This window comes from Anguilla rostrata, chromosome 5, assembly GCF_018555375.3.
Source record: "Anguilla rostrata isolate EN2019 chromosome 5, ASM1855537v3, whole genome shotgun sequence".
NCBI lineage: Eukaryota > Metazoa > Chordata > Actinopteri > Anguilliformes > Anguillidae > Anguilla > Anguilla rostrata.
Window position 1 is genome coordinate 27,208,731 of NC_057937.1, and position 23,108 is coordinate 27,231,838.

The window sequence follows — 23,108 nt, forward strand, 5'->3', positions numbered from 1 at the left end:
GCCATTTTGTGATTTCTAGGCTTTGGTTGTATGCATTGGAGACGTGGTAAATTCTTGTGCAGAAGAATTGGTCCTCAACATTACATATTAGTGTCAGTGGGGTCATGAGTAAATGTGTGCTGTGCATTGGTCTCCTGCCACACTATGATTAAAACTACCAATACCAGGGAGGAAAAGAAAAACATATCCCAACAGTACAGTTGATTTATGTCTCACAGGGAAAGTAAGCAATATGAATCGTTCTTGGCTGACTGCTGCTGTTCGGTAGCAGGATTGATTGTCACCGTGGGTGATTACTGCAAGCAACTTACTGCAAGCAAATCAGGTTGGATATGAAACTGGAGGTTCAGCTTGCAGAGTGCACAACAAAGGTCAATGAAAATCAGGGTGTTTCATATCAGACTCTGTGTGCATTGGGTCGTCATTCTCCATTTGTCATGGAGAGAAGATCCAATGACGTGTGTTTCCTAACTATGGAATTTCCAGCTATAGCTAGTGCTGTGAAAAAGTATTTGGCCCTTCCTGATTCCCTCTATTATTGTATATTTGTCACACTGAGTGGTTTCAGATCTTTAGACAAAATGTAATATTCGAGGGAAACTGAGTAAACACAAAGAATATTCTTTAAATTATTTTAAAATTTATTTTATGAAAAATAATTATCAAACACTCACATCACGTTTGTGAAAATCCAATTGCCCCCTCAGTTACTCAATCAACAAATTAACCAAATTTTATTGATAATTAAATTTAGCTGATTAAACACAGCCAGGCTTGATTGCAGCCAGCCCTGTTCAATATAAATCTCACTAATATTGAACCTTACCTTCAGAGGGAAATAGTCACCACAAAGTTTCTAGAAGCACACTATGCCACGATCAAAGGGCATTCCTTTGATGAGAAAAAATTTGTTGAAATATATCAGTCTAGAAAGGGTTACAACGCAATTTCTCTAAGGCTCTGTGACTTTACTGAACCATAGTGAAAGCCATTATCTCCAAATGGAGAACACTTGGAACAGTGGTGAATCTTCCCAGAAGTGGCCAGCCAGTCAAAATTTCTCCAAGGGTGCAGCGACAGCTCATGCACAAAGTCCCAAATCAGGAAGGGTGCAAATATTCATGGCACTGTACATGTTTTCCTTTTGGCAAAAACTTCTCGATTGCATTGGATTTTTAAAATATATATTGTTTTACAGTTTAGGATATAATAATAATGAATAGGAGCATTTGCTTCCATGGGACATTGTAAATAAAAAATCTTTCATAACTTTTAGTAATATAACTAATGTCATATTTGTTTTCTTGATGCAAGAGCAAATTCCTTCAGAAAAGATTCCAGTTTGACAGTTATAAACATACTATAGTGATTGATCTCATTAACATTGAATAAAAAACCCTTTTTTCCTGCCAGTTAGGTCTGAACAAACATATTTCATAGAACATTTTTCTCAGTCTTGCCCCTTGCCTTCCAGGCACCAACAAATATTACCGGTTAGAACATGAAACAAGAAGTAATATTCAACATGTGTATTTTTGTTGAATATGTTTGTATCGCTAGTTGGCTGACAAGTTTAGAATATTCAGAAGGGCATCAGGATTAGCAATGGCTAGTCCACATACTTTTGGACATAAAGTATTTTATGTTTGTAATTCATATATAAATTACTTAAAATAGCTATTAGAGATATTATCATAATACGAGATACATTTTGGATGCTTTTTCTAGTTCATAATCAAGGATAACATTGAGGTTGTTAACATTTTACTGGGATAGCTGATAGAATTGATTGATTCGAAATACTTCACACTGGCAAAGGTTCTCTCTGTCTGTCAAGATTAATAAGGATTTCCCATTGATCTTGACCACATGCCAGTGCAAGGCTATTTCTTTGTGCACTCCATTAAGATCCAGGAATAGTAACCTAAACAAATTAAACTAAACTATTTAAGTTTTAAATAACTAATACTAATTTTAGACAGTATTTTTTCCAGAACATTGAAAATACAGATGTGCAGTCTGGCAAATGGTCAGAGTGAACTACTCCGCCTACAATCCACACTCTATAAAGGCCTTCACAAACTGGCACATTTCAGAGCCTGTAATTGTGGTTGTGAGGCATCCAATACATGTTGTTGTCTTTGCTAACAGACATTTATGAAACAGAACAATTGGTGAAGAATTGTTTGTGAATGGACATATGTTTAAGTACACCTTTAATTGATCAAGTGTCCAGTAAACTGACATGATGTTCACTCAACTTTGCGTCCAGGTCGGCATGCTGTCTGCCCTACCCCATCTGGTCATGACCATCATTGTCCCCATCGGAGGCCAGATTGCTGACTTCCTGCGGACCAAGAACATCATGTCAACCACCATGGTCAGGAAGATCATGAATTGTGGAGGTGATTTGGCCTTTATCTGAATTACTCTTAAAAATGTCTGTACTGAGTCGATCATTCTTCAGTTCTTTTTGATACTTTATTGAAGTGCAAGTAAGGAGATGATGTAATGGAGTCATAAGAGTAAAGAGAAACTTGTTTTTAAAATGGACAAAGGGAAAAGAATGGTCAGCACATTGAAACATATTAATGCTATTTAACTAATTTAAACGAACTACTTAAATCATTTGGTAAGTCAGTAAAGCAGTTTTCTTGATAAAATGAGCTTTCCATATTTGACAGAACCGGAAACAAGCACGGCCATTCACAAATTTATAATAATTTAACCATGAATTTGTGTGGGAGCACAAATTGATATCTAAAGTCAGGCACTCTTATGGGGAGGTGTCCATTTTAAAAACAGACTTTCTGAATCCTGGTTAGGGGAAATTAAATTGATGAACAGCAGTTAAAAAATGGCTACAGGAGGCAGTGGATCAAAGAATCGATTCTGCTTTTATTCTACAAATGTATTTGCATTTCTTTGAAATAGAATACATCGGTATCACTGCAAGATATCAAACTTTAATAAGACTTTATCTACCTGGAGACTTCCAGAACATACTGTTCAAACTCTATACTGCTATAATGGCAACTTGTTTGCTACTGGTTTGACAAATAAGATGAATAAGGACAAACTTATTGCAAACGTGGGAGTGGGGAGATTGCAAACTGGAGGAAATACCTAATAGCTACATTTAGTTAGCATGTACCATTAAGCCATAGAAACCACTATTGTGATAAAAAAAGGATCACTTTGTACACTTCAAAATAAGGAGTCAAATTTTAAAAAGTAAGCCCAAAAACAGAAGCTTATAAAAAGTAATCACATCATTTTCTGGAATCTGGAATTTTCCAGACTGTTTAAAGAAACGGTCAACTAGGTGTATGTAAAATTTTCACCTACTGGAATTCTGATATAGTGAATTAAAGCTGAAATACATCTGTCTTTAATCGATTGTTAAAATGACCTCTGATGGGAACAAAGTAGATGCTCTAATTGACTTGCCAAAATAAATGTATGGTAACATGAAATGTGCGGAGATGTGAAAAACTGAGATTGAATATCTTTAACCTAGGTGTATGTAAACTTTTGGCATTAACTGTACGTGTGAGTAACTTTCCATTTTTGCATGTTGAAGTCATGTATTTCATCAGATGCAATTAGCATCTTTGCAAGTCAGGAGACTGAGTGTTGGCCATCTCAGTTTAAAAAACCCTGAATGACAACAGCTGAGCAAGGAAGGTTATTGATATACCCATGGTAAGAAAGACTTTTTGTAAATTGGTAGAGAATAGGGCTAGCTAACATCAATTTAAAAATTTGGTGTTTGCAGGTACCGTTAGCTACAGTAGCCTAGTAAAAATGTAGTTTAACAGTAGAAACGCCACAGCAGTCAGCTGTTGTCACTTTTTAAGAAAATCAATAGATCTGCCATCATGAAATGTATATGGCTCCCTGCTTGTGACCTTTTCTAAACATATGGATTGAACATTCTGATATAATTTGAATTTCAATATTGCATAAGGGAATAAAGTCATAAACACCTACTTAGTTAAATGGCCATGAACGGCTTTGCAATAAAAAGTGGTTCTTTAATGCCACCATTTTCTTGCGAAGAAGGTAGCCCAGGAAGCCCAAGCATGGATATAGCTGGAATCTAGATGTCTTAAGGGGTGGAGATTTTGGCTGACATGTTTTGACATAAGTAGGTTGGCTCAATTCACCCCTAATTCAGCAGAGATTTTGCTTCCATATGGCCTGGCTATATCCTAGCCAGCAAGAACACTGACACTACAACCAAATATAGCTGGTTAACTGAACATTTAGATGGTCTAACATAATACAGTCTATACTTTCGGTTAATGACCAACTAGATTTGGTTGAAGTGTGATAGTTTTCTAGCTGGCTAGGACATAGGCAGCCTATATCAGGGTAAAAACTGAGCAAATTAGTGGTAAATATAGTTAACCTAGTGCATTTATGTCAAAACATGTCAACCTAGATTTCCATCCCTTCAGATATTTAGATACTGTCTGTATTCGGTGCTCACTAGGAATTAACTCATTTGTAGGCATGAAACGATACTATGTTGATTTTGCATGTGAAATGATAGAGAATGAATTTCAGGAAAATAAATGAGTTCCCACAATGATTATACAGTTGTAAAAGCAATAATTTTAAAGTAATACGCAATTGTTATTTGCCTGAGCCTTAAGTGGGATTTGATCCCTTGCCTCTCTGTTGTTTGAAGGTCCCATAAGCAAGCACATTACCAGCGAGCCACCAGCAAATTAGCCGCAGTGGCCATATTTTTAGTAAAAATATATACAGTGAGCACCATAATTCATTGGACAGTTACACATTTTTTGTTATTTTGGTTCTGTACTCTAGCACTTTGAGTTTGAAAGGATACAATGACAATGAGGTTGAAGTGCAGACTGTCAGCTTTAATTTGAGGGTATTTTCATCCATATCGGATGGACCGTTTAGAAATGGCAGCACCTTTTGTACATGGTCCCCCATTTTAAGGTACTACAAATTTGTTGAATGGGCTTCACAGATGTGTTTCGTTATGCAGGTGTATTCATTTGTGTCGTTAGTGAATGCACAAGAGAGCTGTTGATGTCTAGTCTTGATTCTAGACTTTGCAATTGCCTTTGAAGATTGTTGTTGGGGTGTGACAACATGAGGAAGACCGCAGTGTCGATGCAAATTAAGCTGGCTGTCATAAGGCTCAGAAATGAGAATCAATCAATCGGGAACATTGCAAAAACCCTGGGCATGCCCAAGTCAACAGTTAGGTTCATCATTAACAAGAAAAAAACAACTGGTGAACTCAATTATGTCAAAAGACCCGGTAGACAGAGGAAGACCACTGTAGTGGATGACCGGAGAATACTTTCTTTGGTGAAGAAAACCCTTCTGACAACAGCAGGACTACAGAGGGTACACTACAAGATGCAAATCACTGATAAGCCTGAAGAACAGAAAGGCGAGATTACAGTTTGCTAAAATGCCCCAAGAGTTCTGGAACAAAGTCTTGTGGACAGATGAGACAAAGATTAACATGTACCAGAGTGATGGAAAGAGGAAAGTGTGGAGAAAAAAAGGAAATGCCCATGATCCAAAGCATACCACCTCATCCGTGAAACATGGTGGAGGGGGTGTTATGGCTTGGGCCTGTATGGCTGCCAGTGGAACGGGCTCACTTGTCTTCTTCGATCATGTGACTGCAGACAGAAGTAGAACAATGAATTCTGAAGTCTACAGAAATATTTTATCTGCTCAGATAAAACAAAATGCCTCCAAACTCATTGGACGTTACTTCATCATGCAACAAGACAATGACCCAAAACATACTGCTAGAGCAACGAATTAGTTTTTGACGGCCAAAAAGTGGAAAATCCTTGACTGGCCGAGTCAATCACCGGATCTGAATCCAATTGAATGTGCATTTTACATGCTGAAGAGGAGACTGAAGGCAAAAATCCCCGAAACAAGCAGGAACTGAAGATGGCTGCAGTACAGGCCTGGCAGAGCATCACCAGGGAAGATACCCAGCGTCTGGTGATGTCTATGCATAGCAGACTTCAAGCAGTCATTGCATGCAAACGATACGTGACCAAATATTAGAAATGATTACTTTATTCTACATTATGTTAAACTGTACAATATTTTTCGATGCCCGAAAATGTGGGGGGGGGGGGGGGCTATGTACAAAAGGTTCTATAATTTCTAAACGGTTCATCCGATATGTATGAAAATACCCTCAAATTAAAGCTGACAGTCTGCACTTCAACCTCATTGCATCCTTTCAAACTCAAAGTGCTAGAGTACAGAACCAAAATAACAAAAAATGTGTAACTGTCCAATGATTTATGGTGCTCACTGTATGTGCATTGGGTGTGTATACGCTTTGATTGGCTGGTGTACCTAAAATGTCAAATGGGGAGACGTATTGGGCCTGGAACATTTGTGATTATGTAATAGACAGGAAAAAGAAGAAGTAGAAGAAGAAGTAGCAAAGGAAAAGTTTGGGGCTTTAATGTGCGGATGTGTGAAGTTGTTTGTTCCTTCTGTCTGTTGACATGATATCAGAAGGTACAGAGTGAATGTTTTTAAGGGCTGAGAGTCTGTGCTCATTGGTTATTTCTGTAGGAAACCCCGAAAAGTTGCAAACTCTCTGTGCTGTATAGGTATGGGGCATGCCGCCCTGCCAAGGCGTAACTTCACGGGATGGCATACCTGACATTCCAGTTAAAAATGAAAGAATTCTGAAGAAAGTCCCGATAGCCTAGTCCATTTTCTGTGGAATGACTTATGTGCAAAGATGTGCAATATATCATTTTGACTGGAATCGTACATCCAGTTGTCTCTTTGCTGGAGGCATTCATATGCTTTGGACAATGCATTTGTTTGCTCCATAATACATTTGTCTGCAAATTCCAGTCCGGTGACTATGGATTCTCATTGGAAGTCTTTCATGGCAGAGGAATTCAATAGATCTAAAAAGCAGCTCTAAAACTTTCCTGGCAATTTACTGACCTTTCTCCATCTGATCAGAGAATAAGGCGGTAATCAGTTTGTTGTTGAGAGATGACAGCAGTCCAACTGATTCGCGATGCATGTCAGATAGACTGTGCAGGCCAAATTTTATGGTGGCTTTACGCCAACTGGAAAATCCTCCTATTGTGAACAAACTGATCTTTTCATCAATGTGCCAGAACCCCTTCTCTTGCACACTGCAGCAAAAAACACAGTCTTTATCAGAGATATACTTTGAAAACTAGCTTGCCTTAAATGAAATTTGTTCCAAATCTCTTTCTGGGAAATATTATGTTTTGTTGACATGGCTCTTCAGTTCCACCCGCCAAAGTTGCTGTCTCCGGCACTGCTGGCTGAGACTCCTCAACTGCTCTTGCTGTGAGGGTGGCTGGTTTTGGGGAGAAAGATGCCACAGAGATGTTACATTCTCTTTAGACCCATGTCCTATGGTTTGGGTTGTAAAAGATGCCATGTGCCTTTGTATTTGTTACTTCTAAACTGCTTGAAGATAAGAAATTCTTTTTTGTGCAATTTTGAATGCGCTACGTTGTTCTCATTGACCTGATGTTATGCAGGACTGCAACATGATTGTGAACCAAGGCACACGTTTCTTTTCATACTTGCACCAAATAGTATAAAGACATCCCCACACGCACCCTTAGCTACACTAATTCCAATAGTTTATCAGTGAATATTTCATTTACTTGTTAAAACATCTGTAAAAATATTATTTTCACTTTGTTCCACTCTTGGCCTGCAGGGGATGAGTGTACCCTCAGCACCCCCCCTTCTCACGCCCCTGTATGGTAGGATTCAGGGTCCAAGTTCACCACTATCTAGTAACCCATGCTGGTCGATTGAGTGTATGTTGACTGCATGCTAAAGCCGTATATGAAAGCTCTTCCTCATCTATGCAAGCAAGCTTAACTGTAGTCTGCAGTGTGAAAAGAAACATCTGGCACACAATGGGTTTCAGAAGAGAACCATGGATGCCTACACACTTGCAATTTGGTAGAGGAGTTTGAACGTAGCTATGGTTGCAGATGATTAATCATTTCAATTTGGACATGATCAGCCCCACAATGGTACCCATATATATATATATATATATATAGGGGTTAAATTGGGATTTGGGAGGTGGGTGGAAGCTGAGATCCGGTAGGAGGTGGGCGAAAAAAGGTACAATGAATGTCTCAGCTCAAAATAGTTGTACCTTTAATGTATTGTGCACAAAATTGTAATTAAGGAAAACAATGTTTTAAAAAGAATGTATACTATTGATGCAAGCTTTTACATAAAATATTTCAAGTTTGTTGAGTGTCATTAATGCTAAGAATTGTTTTACCCCCGAAAATAATCTGTCGTCATTCTCTTTTGTCCTCCCTTTCTTCCTCCTTTATCCATCTTTCTTAAACTGTCGAATTGAAACAAAATAAAACCAGCGGCGACTGGTGAGCTGAAAATTGGTGGGGCGCAAAACTTTCCTTTAAACTAATCATTGATCTCAAACTGTTTTAATTAATTTTCAGTGATAAACAAGCGTGCAAACATCTGACTAATCAATTGGAAAGGGACACACAGCTTCTTCACATTGTGTTAGGGAGATTAAATGATAAATGTGATTTAGAAAAATCAGTTTTAATCACTAAGCAGTAAGTATCAATACAATTAATCCACAAAATAGGCTACTCAATACTATCATGTATATAACCAGCTCTCCCCAAATAGGCAGTTTTATCGAGTGGCCTAGGCCTTATATCAAATGTATTTTCATTTGCAGTACAAAATTGTGCACATTTTTAATTATTATTATATCATTATTTGCGGATACATTCCACACTTCTTTCTCCGCACTCGTATTCATGGCAAATATCTGCAATGCGTAGATTGTAAACAAAATTGAATTGCAGGTTTTGTTTTTGCTGGTTATTCGGAAAGCTAACACGGTAGATAACGGACGGGTGTATCTTGTTTGTTAAGTGTAGACTACTTGGTGATGAAAACTGATTTTTAACGGATAAATTGAATTTATGATTTAATCCCCCTAACACGGTATGAAGACGCTGTGTGTTAGACTACTCGCCATTTGATTAATCTGATCATTGGCACGCTTGATTATAAAGGAAAATTACTAATGAAAACAGGTTGAGATCAATGATTAGCTTAAAAGAAAGTTTTGCGCCCCACCAATTTTCAGCTCACCAGCCACCAGTCGCTGCTGAATAAAACGTTATCTGGGAAATAGCTATTCAATCCTAGTTTAGCTGCTGACCAGCAACCTGATGATTTTTCTCAAGCAATCAAAGTTGCTGTTAATAATAGCCGACGTTCGTGGGTGCTGTTTATTCATCTCTCTTTAAAATGTTGCATAGATTAAATTACATGTTAATGAAATTACCTACCGCGTCCGCTTCCAAACAATCAAGACAATCAACGATATTTTTCTTTCTGTGCCTGTCTATATAAACGACTGTTCCTCCTGAGTTTTTTTTCTTCGGATTTTTGATTGGTTGAGCGAGTAACTGGCTAGAGGTTACACATGGAGCATACGAAAAATGGATTGTCATAGTTATTTGTAAAACTGCCAGTCAAAATTATTTTTTTATTTACCAAAGGTGGGTGGACGCCGTCCACCCCCAATTTAACCCCTGTATATATATATATATGTATATATATATATATATATATATATATATATATATAATATCATGATTCATCAAAAAATGTCTCTAACCATTGGCTTCAAGCAGCAAAGCACATCCCTGAAGTTAATTGGACTTACTTCACATTTAACCTGGGTCAAATGTTTTTAGCTGCGACCGCAGCTCTATAGCTCTGTCTGTTGGTCTGTCGGTCTGTTGGTCGGTCGGTTGGTCCACAAAAGTGTCCCACCCCGTAGTGGCCACAGTTTTCGCCCTAGGAGGCTGAAATTTGGCATGGATGTTGGTCATGACCGAAGGTAGAGTAACTTTCAGCCCGACTGACCAAGAGGGGGCGTGGTGATGGGCGTGGTCTATCACAAAAAGGCGCATAACTCCCGAATGGATTCACAGATTTGCACAAGATTTTGTGGAAAGGTTGGTCATGAGCCAAAGAAGAGGTCACGTGTTTGTGTGAGGGTGTGTGCGTGGATGCATGCACACATGGATGCATGCGCGTGTATGGTCGCAGCTATTGTGGATTTGCTTGTTAAATTCCTTTAACTTTTTAGATTCTGGTCAAATTTGAAAATACTTTTGAAAATCCAGGAGAATTTCTGAAAGGCACATTACTATCCAAAAATTGCAATATATTGAAAGATTTATTTATTTATTTATTATTATTTTTTAAAATAGAAATTTCTTTTTAAATTGTCAGTGATAAGCAGGAATTGACTGATGTCTAAAAGATGAAATTATTTTAAATAAAGTATTTGACACATGTCCGGTGTTTATTGTAAGGCTATGAGCCTGACAGGTGAGGTCCGTGTGGTGATGGAAGAGTGACAACAGATATGTATTTATGATATGTACATTATGCAGTGAGCCTCTGTGATGCTGTGTGCCTGTTCCTGCAGGGTTTGGGATGGAGGCCACGCTGCTCCTGGTGGTAGGGTACTCCCACAGTAAAGGCATGGCCATCTCGTTTCTCGTCCTCGCTGTGGGCTTCAGTGGTTTTGCCATATCAGGTAAGCTTCCATCTTCACACTGCTGGTGTGAGTTCACACTCTGCGTCACTTCCTGGTGATGTTCAGGGAAAATAAAAGAGGAATAAGACAGATGTGTCTTCACATTTCCCAAAAACCAGAGAGGTGCTCTACCAATTAATTCAGTAAATAATACATGGGTCATACTATATTTTCTACTAGTAGAGAATGTTTTGATGACACCTTTTCATCTTGTGAAACCTAGGTGAAAAAAAACTAATAGATACAGTAGTCACTTTATATGCCTACACTATAGTTTGGGTGGCATGGTGTTGCGTTGGATAACCTCACAGAAAGCAGGTCCTGGGTTTGAATCCTGGCTGGGTCTGCATGTTCTCCACATGTGCGTGTAGGGGTTTCCTCATGGCATTTCAAATTCCTCCCACAGTCTAAAGACAAGAAGGTTAGACTAACTGGAAAGTCTGAATTGCCCACAGGTATGAGTATGTGAGTGAATGGTGTGTGTGCCCTGCAATGATTGGTGACATGTCCAAGGAGTATTCCTGCCTCTTGCCCAACGCATGCTGGGATAGACTCCAACACCCCCACGGCCCTGACCTGGAATGAGCAGGATAGATAATGGATGTATGGATGGATGGATACTATATTTATAAACTGAATTTTCAAATGCATTAGTTTTACAGTCTAATGATATTTGACTTAAGGGAATATTAATGTTAAAAAAACGTTAAAACAGGGGCCGTCTGGGTAGTGTAAGCACTCGCCTACCACCGCAGAGACCCGGGTTCAATCCCCGGCAGCGGTGCTTCTGGCTTGGTCAGACGTTCCTACGAACACAATTGGCAGTGTTCGCGGGTGGGAAGCTGGTGAGGGTATGAATCCTGATCGTTGCATTAGCAACTCCTACTAGTTGGTCGGGGCGCCTGTTCAGCAGGGAGGGGATCTGGGGGAGATAGCGTGAACCTCTGCACGTGTTATGCTCTCCCAGTGAAACTCCTCACTGTCAGGTGAAAAGAAGCGGCTGACGACTCCACATGTATCGGAGGAGGCATGTGGTAGTCTACACCCTCCCCAGACAGACAGAGGATAGCGCATTGACCAGGAATGTGATACACAAGGGGAATTGGTATAATGACTAAATTAGGGAGAAAATGGCCAAAAAAAAAAAGTAAAAATCACAATCATGTCTCCTGTCATATGTTTATCATACCTGTAATATAGTGGCAGCAGAGCATACACTGTGTTTAGTTTGCCTGTGCCGCATCCATTCAATGCATAGCTATGATTGTGGTGGACACAGAAAGCACCCCACCAAGAAAATGTGGAATATAGGGAAGGCTTCCTTTCCAGGCAAATGTGATGAATCCTCTTCAGGATTCAGAATAAAAATGCTGTTTTAGGCCCAGGATCTGGGTGAGCACTGGCATCTGCTTCCTCTGTTACCAATTAAAGACCCGCTGTGGGGCAGAGCAGCCTGGGACAGCTCCAGATCGAATGGTGATATTCTATAACAGCAAGTCTTGTCCTTCATTGCTTTTCAACCAGAGCACCCCGTTCGATCTTTCACACCCCTGAGAGAGGATTCCATTCCGGTCAATGCATTCAGCTACAGGCGCAAGAGGCTTTTCTTTTTTCGTGTTTTTTTTTTTGCTCACTGCTCTCTTGGAGCCTTTAATAATTCAGTAGCACTCCCAGGAGGCCGAGCATACAAGCAGGAGCTGAGGAGAGGTGTAACGGGGTGAGGGGAAACGCCATTTCCCTCACAATATGGCTGGACAAAATAGAACAGTTGGGCTGAATTTCCTTTTATGTCTGAAATATAGAACTTACATGATTCTAAATGTCTTTCTGTGAGAACCATTAACCCCTTAGATTAAAAAAAAACAACAACAAAAAAACGCTAACCCCTCAGATAAAAAAATAAAAACATTTTTTTCCAATATTATGCAAGTATATTAAACAAGTTAAACATTGCAAAATGAAGATAAAGGCTGTGTACTGTCGTACATACTTATATTGTAGTTAGAGTGCAACACAAGTTTCCATGTTGTTTGTCCTAAGTACATTCCAAACTGCAGGTATTCAAACAGCAAGTACATACTGTAATCCCTAGCTTTGTTCTTTTGATATTCACAGTATATTTATCATAAATACCATGAAAAATGTTAAAGGTTTAATAGCACTTTAAGCAACAGTAGCTGTAACAACTGTAAGAAAATAGCCACAGTCTAATTATAACTTACTAGCCATCATAGCTAGCTAAGGTTTGCTAATGGCATTGATGTAGACATAAATACAGTGGCTTATCTCCTGTAATTAGATAGCTAGTTCTAACTAATTAGCTAATTCACTTGGTAGTTGGAAGGACATGGTTAATAAGCAGTTTTTCCCCCATGTCTGGAATCAAATCTGCACCATGCATGTGACAGCTGTGGCCGCCAGCCTCACAGGGCAAGCATAATGTGCACTAGCATCATCTAGGGAGGGAGAGCTTCAGACAGCTGATATAATGACATAGATAGAGGTGATCTCATAACAGGCTAGCAGCCCCCAGTGGTTGGGTTGCCTGTCAAGCTGCACATTAAGTGTCTTCCTTCATCTCATGTCTGTGTGACCCTGACTTATTGACTGCAGTCATGCTTGTTTTTCGCACTCCCAAACCAAAGGTTGTGATGGGCATTTCGTTTCTACTGTTAGGTCAAAGGTCAAAGATATTTTGATAGAACAACAGGTGGAAAATCCCTACCAAAATGAAAAATGTGTGGGGTGGAAGGAATAAACACAGATGAACTTGTGATGGGAGAAAGCCACATAATGTCTGAAGGTATAACTATAGTTTATTAAATTCATTATGAACCTTGATGAATACATACGCAGATCAATTGTTTAAATTTTAAAAAATCAGATCTGCATTTTTAAACTAACTGCTAGCCGATGACTTAAACAGAAGTCCTGTGTCCTTTCAGTAAGACAAATAAAATGTCATTTTATCTGAAAATAAATTAGAAGTGAAATGAAGTAGAAATGTGTAAAACATATTTTAAATCCCACCTCCTTTCCAGAGTGTTATGCATCAGAGGATGCATTCATTCATTTCCACTCCATGTAGCCCACAAGGGAAACTAATTCTACTGTGGAGGGTGTGTGTACCGCCTGACAGCCTATGAACTATAGGCTATAGGCTATATCTACGCAAATTACCACCTGCATTCAGAAGTTCTAAAACTTTTCTCTCAAAGAGGGGAGTTGCAATTAATGCATGCTTTAAGTAATTGGACCATTAGCATCTCCACCCTCTTTTAGCATGTTCACTCCAGGTGATATATGCATGAAACCATTTAACTATGCGTCAAAATGAAAGTCACAGAGTGACGTCATTCTTGTAAAATACATCCTAATAGCAATTTTGACCATTGAAACCATTTAGTAAATACAACATAGATATTGCAACCTTGTAGCATCTGCTTTTGTATCAGAAAAGTAGTCACAATCCTTAAGTAAATCTGAGCCTTTATGTAGTGTGCAAATGTACACTCACCGGCCACTACCTTAGGTGACAAGAGTGGCACCCGGTGTGGTCTTCTGCTGCTGTAGCCCAGGTTTCACGTGGTGTGCATTCAGAGATGCCCTTCTGCATACCTAGTTGTAACGAGTGGTTATTTGAGTTACTGCTGCCTCTCTATCAGCTCGAACAAGTCTGGCCATTCTCCTCTGACCTCTGCCATCAACAAGGCATTTTCGCCCAGAGAACTGCCGCTCACTGGATATTTTCTCTTTTTCGGACCATTCTCTGTAAACCCTAGAGATGGTTGTGCGTGAAAATCCCAGTAGATCAGCAGTTTCTGAGATACTCAAACCAGCCCGTCTGGCACCAACAACCATGCCACGTTCAAAGTCACTTAAATCACCTTTCTTTCCCATTCTGATGCTTGGTTTGAACTTCGGCACATCGTCTTGACCATGTCTACCTGCCTAAATGCATTGAGTTGCTGCCACGTGATTGTCTGATTAGATATTTGCGTTAACGGGTGCAGTTTGCAGTTGAACAGGTGTACCTAATGAAGTGGCCGGTGAGTGTATGTTGTAACCTTGAATTCCCATATTCCCACAATAAGCCTTCAATTAAATAAAAAGGTTGTTTTGCTGGTTTGACTTGAATAAAGCCATATAACCTTGTGGCAACACACAGGATGATGTGAATGACATGGATGACGGCAGTATTTGAAGGGCACAAGTGTACCATCACAACCTTTTGAAGTATAAAAACCTATGTGAGGAATTAATCATGGTACACAATATAAATGTAAAAAAAAAACATGAAGCACCTTATAAATTACCTGCTCTACTGTTTATTTCTCAAAATGGATATCAGCCAGTGGCAAAATTATGGTACACAGTTTATCTCTAGCGGTTTCCCACCGCTGGAGAAAGAAATTGTGCATATATCGTAAAAACTGTGAAATTCAACAAGGGTTTCTGAAAATTCACTTTGGTCCAGTTCTTCAATAACCTGGCCATTGTGAAAAACAAATTTATTTGAATATGCACCACTATTAGGTTATAGACTGTTATAAAGTGCACTACCTCTTTAAGAAAGCCATTTAAATGGCCTCAGCTGTAAACACAGAAACTCCTCTGAGTGCTTGTTTTTAGGCTAAGAGTACTCTAATTTGCTGAGTTGCTCGATTGACTTGTAAGGACACCAATTGTTATTCAGACAACTGAAACCAGTTGATCACCAACAGTTCAAATTGAGTTCAAAATGGCGTTGGAGCTCAGAATTAGCTACAGCTTATAAAAAGGTCTGTTTTGGATTACAAATACATTTATATGGACAAACTAACTGTAAAGATCCAACAGGAAATACCGAAAGTGAACTGGAAATTTAAAACTTTTTCTGAATGATTTATTTATTTGATTTATTTCGCGTGCTGTATTGAAAGATGAATGGATTATAAGATTTTCACAGAACTGGATTTATTATTTATTTTTGTTAAAATATGTACATTGACTACAAGGTAGCATGTATACCTAAGACCTTACAACTTAAACTGTGTGTCTTCCGCTTGATTTTTCTATTTATACTTTTAAAATTATTGTTAATTGTTAAACTCTGTGAACGCCTGCGCTGACAAACAACATTTATGGAACCGTCTGCACATTAAGTGTACTAAAGTGCATATACTGTATGAATTTAGTAATGTCAATGTTAAATATAGGCAATGCTGAAGTGCTACAAATGCATTTTTATTTATTTACTTTTAGTTAATTTTTAAATTGTAATTACAAAATACAAAATACAAAATACAAAAGTGATTGGAGGCAACTTAAATCATTTCTAACATGATTTTTGAAAAAAAAAAAATTGATAACAGAATATGGCAGAATTTTAAAAATCCACCTTGGATTTTTTAAACTGCTGTAATGTAATGTAATGTGCAAGGGCTGAATATTGCCAGACTTATCTAACAAAATTCCCAGAATATTGTGTAAAATAAGTCACGAGTAATGCAGCTGTACAAGTTAACTATGGTAACCAAGAACCAAAGTACAAATACTAAATACATATATACATAACATATTGATAATAACTATGTAGTTTGTATTGGAGGATAGGCATAGAAGTGACACTACTGGTTTGGTGCTTTTATAATTTAACAAAGTAACATATAAAAAAACTGCTTCACTGTGGCTACTGCATTAGCCAAGATAACCACTTGTTCAGTTTTCTAATTCACCTAATACAAATGGAACCCGCTGCTGCGACCTGCTGCTTACGATTATGCTGGTGTTTACGTTTTTGCCAGAGAAATGCTCAAATTAAAAATTCTCGAGTTATGCAATTGAAACGTTTTATTGTCTTGGTTATACCCAAAGCTAAGCTACACATACAATACCCAAGGACATTCTGCATTTAAAAACTGCATTCAGCTAATGTACTAACGAGGCAACTATAAATGTTTGGGAACTGATATGTTAATCTATAACAGCTTCAATCTGGAAGCAAACAGTACTTCTTGATTCTGTACACCAGGGTGTTTATGATATAACTACACTACATTTCCAAAAGTATGTGGACAACACTTCTAATTAGTGATTTTCGCTATTGCAGCCACACCCATTGCTAACAGGTGCATAAAATCAAGAATACAGCCATGCAATCTCCATTGACAAACATTGACAGTAGAATGGGTCATACTGAAGAGCTCAGTGACTTTCAATGTGGCAATGTTATAGGATGCCACCTTTCCAACAAGTCAGTCTGTCAAACTTCTTCCCTGCTAGAGCTGCCCCAGCCAACTATAAGTGCTGTTATTGTGAAGTGGAAATGTATTTGAGCAACAACAGCTCAGCCGCAAAGCAACAGGGCACGCAAGCTCACAGAATGGGACCGTCGAATGCTGAAGCATGTCATGCGTAAAGATCATTTGTCCTTCATTGCAACACTCACTACAGAGTTCCAAACTACCTCTGGAAACTATGTCAGCACAAGTAATGTTTGTCAAGAGCTTCATGAAATGGGTTTCCATGGTCGCGCAGCCATACACAAGCCTAAAATCAGCGTGCACACTGCCAGGCATTGGCTGGAGTGGTGTAAAACACACCGTCATTGGAATCTGGAGCAGCGGAGGACTCCATGAATTGGATGAATTGGAATGGCAACAGTGAGCCAGGCCTTACGCCTAACATCAGTGCCCAACCTCACTAAGGCTCTTGTGGCTGAATGGAAGCAAATCCCCGCAGCCATGAGCCAAAATCTACTGGAAAGCCTTCCTAGAAGAGTGAAGACTCTTACAGCAGCCTCTATATTATTGCACATGGTTTTGGAAAGAGATGTTCAACAAGTATATATGGGTGTGATATTCAGGTGTCCACATACTTTTGGAAATGTGATGTATGCTCTTAGGTATGTAATCACTAGAATAATTAAGATTGTTAGTTATTTACTGTTCAAACATTACGATTTGTAAGCTAGTGATGTAGCCCACAAGAACAATGTAGCTATGTCTCTTCTGGACTGGCGCATCATAGCCCAGCTATTTCATGATGCCTCAATAAAAATGTAAAAAGAATAAAAAAATTACTTACTTTCTACATGTGTAACCAACACTCAGCAGTGAAAACAGAAACTCCTCAATTTGTGTCTTGCTGAGACTGAGCTAACTTGTTGTGTAATGGACACTTCTAGGATATAATGGGTTCGTGACCACCTTGTGGTGGACACATGATAAATACTACAGTGTGACAAACAAACAAATGAACGAATGAACTGATGAAGACTGATGCATATACACCAGCCCATTAATATGTGTATGATGTGGTTTAGGGTGTGATGAGCAATCAGGGAACAGGGAGGCTCCTTTTGTTTTATTGCCCTGAGCTAAAGGAAGAACAGATAAGGGAACAAATGGCCTGGTTAGCTTCCGAAGAATCTCTGGACGGCTCTGAATGCAAATTTTTTGCATGTTTGATCAATTTATTTGAGTAATTTGTGTATATGTGATAAGTCAAAATTCTGCGGGTGCCGGCGCCCATATCACTAGGGGGTGGGAAAGAACACCCCCTAGTGTGAATATTATATGCTAATTGGACCCACTTGACTTAATTGGAATAGATTGGATGATTTGGCCTTCCATTTGTAAACAAAAATGTGAATCTAACTGTGTCTATACTCAACAATGCCTTCCCACTAATAAATTAACAAATTATTTTTAAAAATTAAAATATAAAATGAGGCTTCATGGGAACTTCCTCTTAGTTCTTTTTTGTTTCGTGAATGTAATGTAAACATAAACTCAAAACAGTCCTATTGGTCCTATTGGTCCCTCTACAGGGCTGCAATGTTCTTCTCTATTCTGAGCATACTGTTAACCACCTGGATGTATGATCTTCTCCTTTCTGTATGTTTAAATATTAGCCACCTGGTCATATGATTTTATCCTTTCTGCAGGCTTTAAAGTTAACCAACTGGACATATTATCTTCTCCTTTCTGTAGGTTTCAATGTTAACCACCTGGACATAGCACCTCGGTATGCCAGCATCCTCATGGGCATCTCCAATGGTGTGGGCACCCTCTCTGGCATGGTGTGCCCACTAATTGTTGGCGCCATGACAAAACATAAGGTGGGCAAACTACTTGTAAAACCTATTTAGATGATTGAGCATATTTTTCATTGTTTAGATGACTATGTCCCTTTCAAATAATATCTGGTTTTGATAATTGAACACTCTTTTAAAGCAAACTTGGTTTAGGGGGCTAAACACCCATTTCTAGCAAAACATGTTTTGCTCTCCTGCCTTGGTTCTGTGGTACTATAGGTTCTAAGTAATTTATTGATTCTTATTTCTTAATTTGACAGTGAACCATGTCATACCTCATACACTGTCTTGATTCTGTTAACATTCTTGGTTTTATGCCATACTTATGTCATGGTGATTTCATACAACCACTATTTATTTTCATTGAACTGTTCTGGAATCCTTGCCGTGATCCTAATTTTAACAGTTTAAGCTTCATTTGATAAGATACTCAGTTCTATAGGCACTGGATAGGCAGTCCCCAGCTAGCAGCTCGCTCCCAGACCAATAACAAACAACAGTTTTTCAGCACAGCTGTTGGATCCCCAAGTAGACGGAGCTGTTTTGTACCAAAGGGAGGGTCCATATACCATCAGATCATGTGGTATTTGACTTAAAGGTACAGAGAAACATGCTGTGACCAGTAGCTCTGCAGCACACAACTCAATTTAGGTTGCAAAGGGAGAGGTGGTATGGTCTGCAGGGTATTCACCTACCTCATTGTGCAACAGCAGCTCATCTGTTTGACTGGCTACCTGCAGTCGGCATACACCATCTGTGCATTTCTCAGCTATGTCACTCAGCTGGTGGACTGTAGAGGGAAAAGAACAGGCTACATATGCTTTAGAGGAAACATGCCGGTTTGTAGTCTGCAGTTGTTGTTGTGACTGGCTGTGTTCACACTCCTTCCAAGTGACCGTCATCGCCCATTCCTTTGTCCTCTGACTTACTGATATGTCCCGTACTTGTGTCTGCTGACTTACGGATATCTCCCATACTTATGTACTTTGACTTACTGATGTCTCCCATACCTGTGTCCTCTGACTTACTGAAAATTCCCATGTCTGTGTCCTTTCACTTACTGATAATTCCCATACCTGTGTCCTCTCATTTACTGATATCTCCCATGCCTGTGCCCTCTAATTTATTGATATCTCCCATACCTGTGTCCTCTTACTTACTGATGACTCCCATACCCGTGTCCTCTGACTTACGAAGATCTCTCATACCTTTGTTCGCTGACTTACTGATATCTCCCATACCTGTGTCCTCTGACTTACTGATATTTCCCATACCTGTGTCCTCTGACTTACTGATAATTCCAATGCCTGTGTTCCCTGACTTACTGCTAATTCCCATACCCGTGTCCCCTGACTTACTGAGATCTCCCATACCTGTGTCCTCCCACTTTCTGATATCTCCCATACCCGTGTCCTCTGACTTACTGATCCATACCTGTGTCGTATTACATACTAATGTCTCCTATAACTGTGTCCTCTGACTTACTGTCTCCTATGCCTGTTTCTCCTGTGTCTCCCATACGTGTGTCCTTTGTTGTACTGACTGACATCTCCCATACTTGTACCTTCAGACTCGGGAGGAATGGCAGTATGTGTTCCTGATCGCCGCCCTGGTGCATTATGGGGGCGTGATCTTCTACGGGATCTTTGCCTCAGGGGAGAAACAGCCATGGGCGGATCCTGAGGTGACCAGTGAGGAGAAGTGTGGCTTCATTGATGAGGACGAGCTGGCTGAAGAAACAGGTGACATCACCCAGAGCTATGGGGCCCTTGGTGGTCCCGCCAAGACCTATGGGGCCACCACCCAGCTTAATGGAGGCTGGCCCAATGGCTGGGAGAAGAAGGAGGAATACGTACAGGAGGGAGCAGAGCAAAGCAGCTACAGCTACAAGCAGGAGGAGGACTACTCATAGACCAGTTACATATACATAGTAGATCTATTTTGTAGTGTTTGTGAGTTCAGAAAAAAAGGAAAAAAAATCCATTGTGGTATGTTTGCACAAATTGAATCTTAAGTCAAAAAATTATAACCTTCAAAAAGTAATGTATAACTTTAAATAGAACAGAGGTAACATATCAGACTGGCAAGTTGTACATGTAAAAATGGAATATTCATTTGGAGTGCAATCTTATATATGACATTGTGACATATTTCTCATCTCACCAATCCAGCTTCTTCACCTGTAGATTATTGTAGGCTAGGTTTAAAGTTCATTAGTTCTCTAACCCCCTGAGATGGTATTGGGACTAAAGCCTCCACATGAGCCAGATACTGTGGTATAAAAGAATATATGGTTTAGTCGACTATCATAGTTTCATACCTGAACCAAAACATTTGACTTGTTATTTCATGCATAGATGGAGAGGTATTCCCATCATTTTTAATGCAGTGAGCAAGTTAATTTCTTATTCATGTGTTTTTACAAATTCATATGATATATATATATGCGTATATATATACTGTTTCTGTGAGACTATCATGGACTTTAGGTCATTGATCTATAAGAGCACATTGATTTTTTAAAAGGCCATATTCTTCAGACAGGGCTGTTTCAGGGTTCTGTCTGCTGAAGCACATCTAGCGCTCAGGCAGAGCTGTGGTCAAGGGGGACATCGGAGTAACATTCGGGAGAGCGGTTTGTTGACAAAACCGTCTGCGACCCAGAATGGACCATTCCTTTCTTTCTTTACTGATATTCGTGATGCTGAACATTTGCGTGTCTTTGGAGGCCTCAAGTAATGTCATTCAATTTTGACTTTCCGTGAATGATAATAATGCATGGTCGGACATTTGTTATTCTTCTCTTTGTTTGGAGCTGTTACTAGTGTCTATTTCAGTGCACAGTTAACCAAAGGCAACATCAAGAGCCGGATTTGTAGGGGGACCACACAAGGAATCAAGTAAGCTTTGGCCCAGGAGCCCCAAGGGCCTTCCTGACCGAGCAAATGCATTCGGTGTACAAAGCAATAAATCCATGGTAACAGTTGCCGTCATTCCATTGAAAAAAAAATGTATGTAATACTAATGTATCTGTAGGTGTTTTTTGAGTCGTGTTATGATTGAAACAAAAATACAAAAGAAAACGTTTAAAAAAACATTTAAAAATCGCTAGGGCCAGACATAAGCCTATTTGACAAGCTGATGACGCAGGGAACACAGGGGAATCGTTTCCAGACCAGAATTTCTGAACTACGTGGTTTTTGTTTTATTTTTCCTTGATGTCCAATCATCTGTTAGTATTCTGTATTTTCCCAGTGGTCCTTCTGGAGGATGTACTACTGTTCTGTTTTGATACCCTCCTTTGTTTGGGATTTGACTGAAATGTGTCGTGTTTGTGGTTGGAGTGTCTATTCCCCTCCCTTCCATCCTACCCTGCACTGACCCCCCCCTCCACTGTTGCAATATATACTGACGTAAGGATTGTCTACAAAGGTGTTTAAATGTACAAAAAATTGACAGATGTATAACATGACTTAAAGGTACCATTCCTGCTTTGTGCCTCAGAGTAAAGTAAAAGTGTGGTTTTATGGCTTCTTTTGCTGTGTTCAGTGGAGAGGTTTGTTGATGTCAAAAAGTGTTAATAAAATACTCCATATATCCTTTTATAAAAAAGATAAAATGAGATGTGTCTGTTATTTCTGTCTAAAATCCTTCTGGAGAAAAACTGATCATAACAGTCCTTACGATATTAAAGATAAATCATTTTCTGAAATTAATATTTGGTATAGATTTTATGACCATTAGCAGTAGTTTATAATTTTACAGATTATGTTCATCATGTTTAGACAATTTCTGCAGTTCCTTGATACCAGCACTAGCAATCCAGCACCAGAGTATCTTGGTGTGCCTTAATAAGCAATTCCAGATTCTTTTCTGTAGACATGACGCAGCTGATTTTTTAAAAACTGAAAATAGGTTTTCCATGTAACTCATAGCATGTTTCTCAGGAGATGCTTACCAAGCCAAGACTCCATAGGTGAAACCCTACATTGAAAATGCAGAGACATACATGCTGATGACTCTGCCTAACTGGACCCTATTTACCCCAAATGTTGTTCCAGCCTCTTCATTGGAAAATCAATGGCCAGTTCTCTTGAGCCCTGTGTCCTGCTAATTGATGTAAGGAGGGGTGGATAGCAATCTTGCGGCTATTTAGAGAATACACACTAACTCCAATCATTCAAGCAAGCTTAGACCCCTTCTGAATGAGTCTGGTGTGTTCTGCCAGAGATAAATGTCCAAATCCTGTAAAGAGAAAAATAAAATACTTAATATTAAGTTTATATTGGTGTGCGATAACAGAAGCTAATATATCTCAACACCTAATCAGAGCATTTTGTTTCAGGAAGATCCAGATAGAATCATTAGATA

General features: G+C 39.2%; 1 protein-coding gene across 1 annotated transcript in view; it reads left to right on the forward strand.

The window, feature by feature from the left end:
• slc17a6a (solute carrier family 17 member 6a) overlaps positions 1-22,356 on the forward strand; it is a 38,144-nt gene extending 15,788 nt beyond the window's left edge. Inside the window, exons 9-12 of the mRNA XM_064335697.1 lie at positions 2,273-2,405; positions 10,547-10,657; positions 18,634-18,761; positions 20,308-22,356. Of these exons, the coding sequence (XP_064191767.1) occupies positions 2,273-2,405; positions 10,547-10,657; positions 18,634-18,761; positions 20,308-20,649 (714 nt within the window). The 3' untranslated portion in view covers positions 20,650-22,356. The remainder of the gene's footprint in view (positions 1-2,272; positions 2,406-10,546; positions 10,658-18,633; positions 18,762-20,307) is intronic.
• Positions 22,357-23,108: the final 752 nt, after the last annotated feature.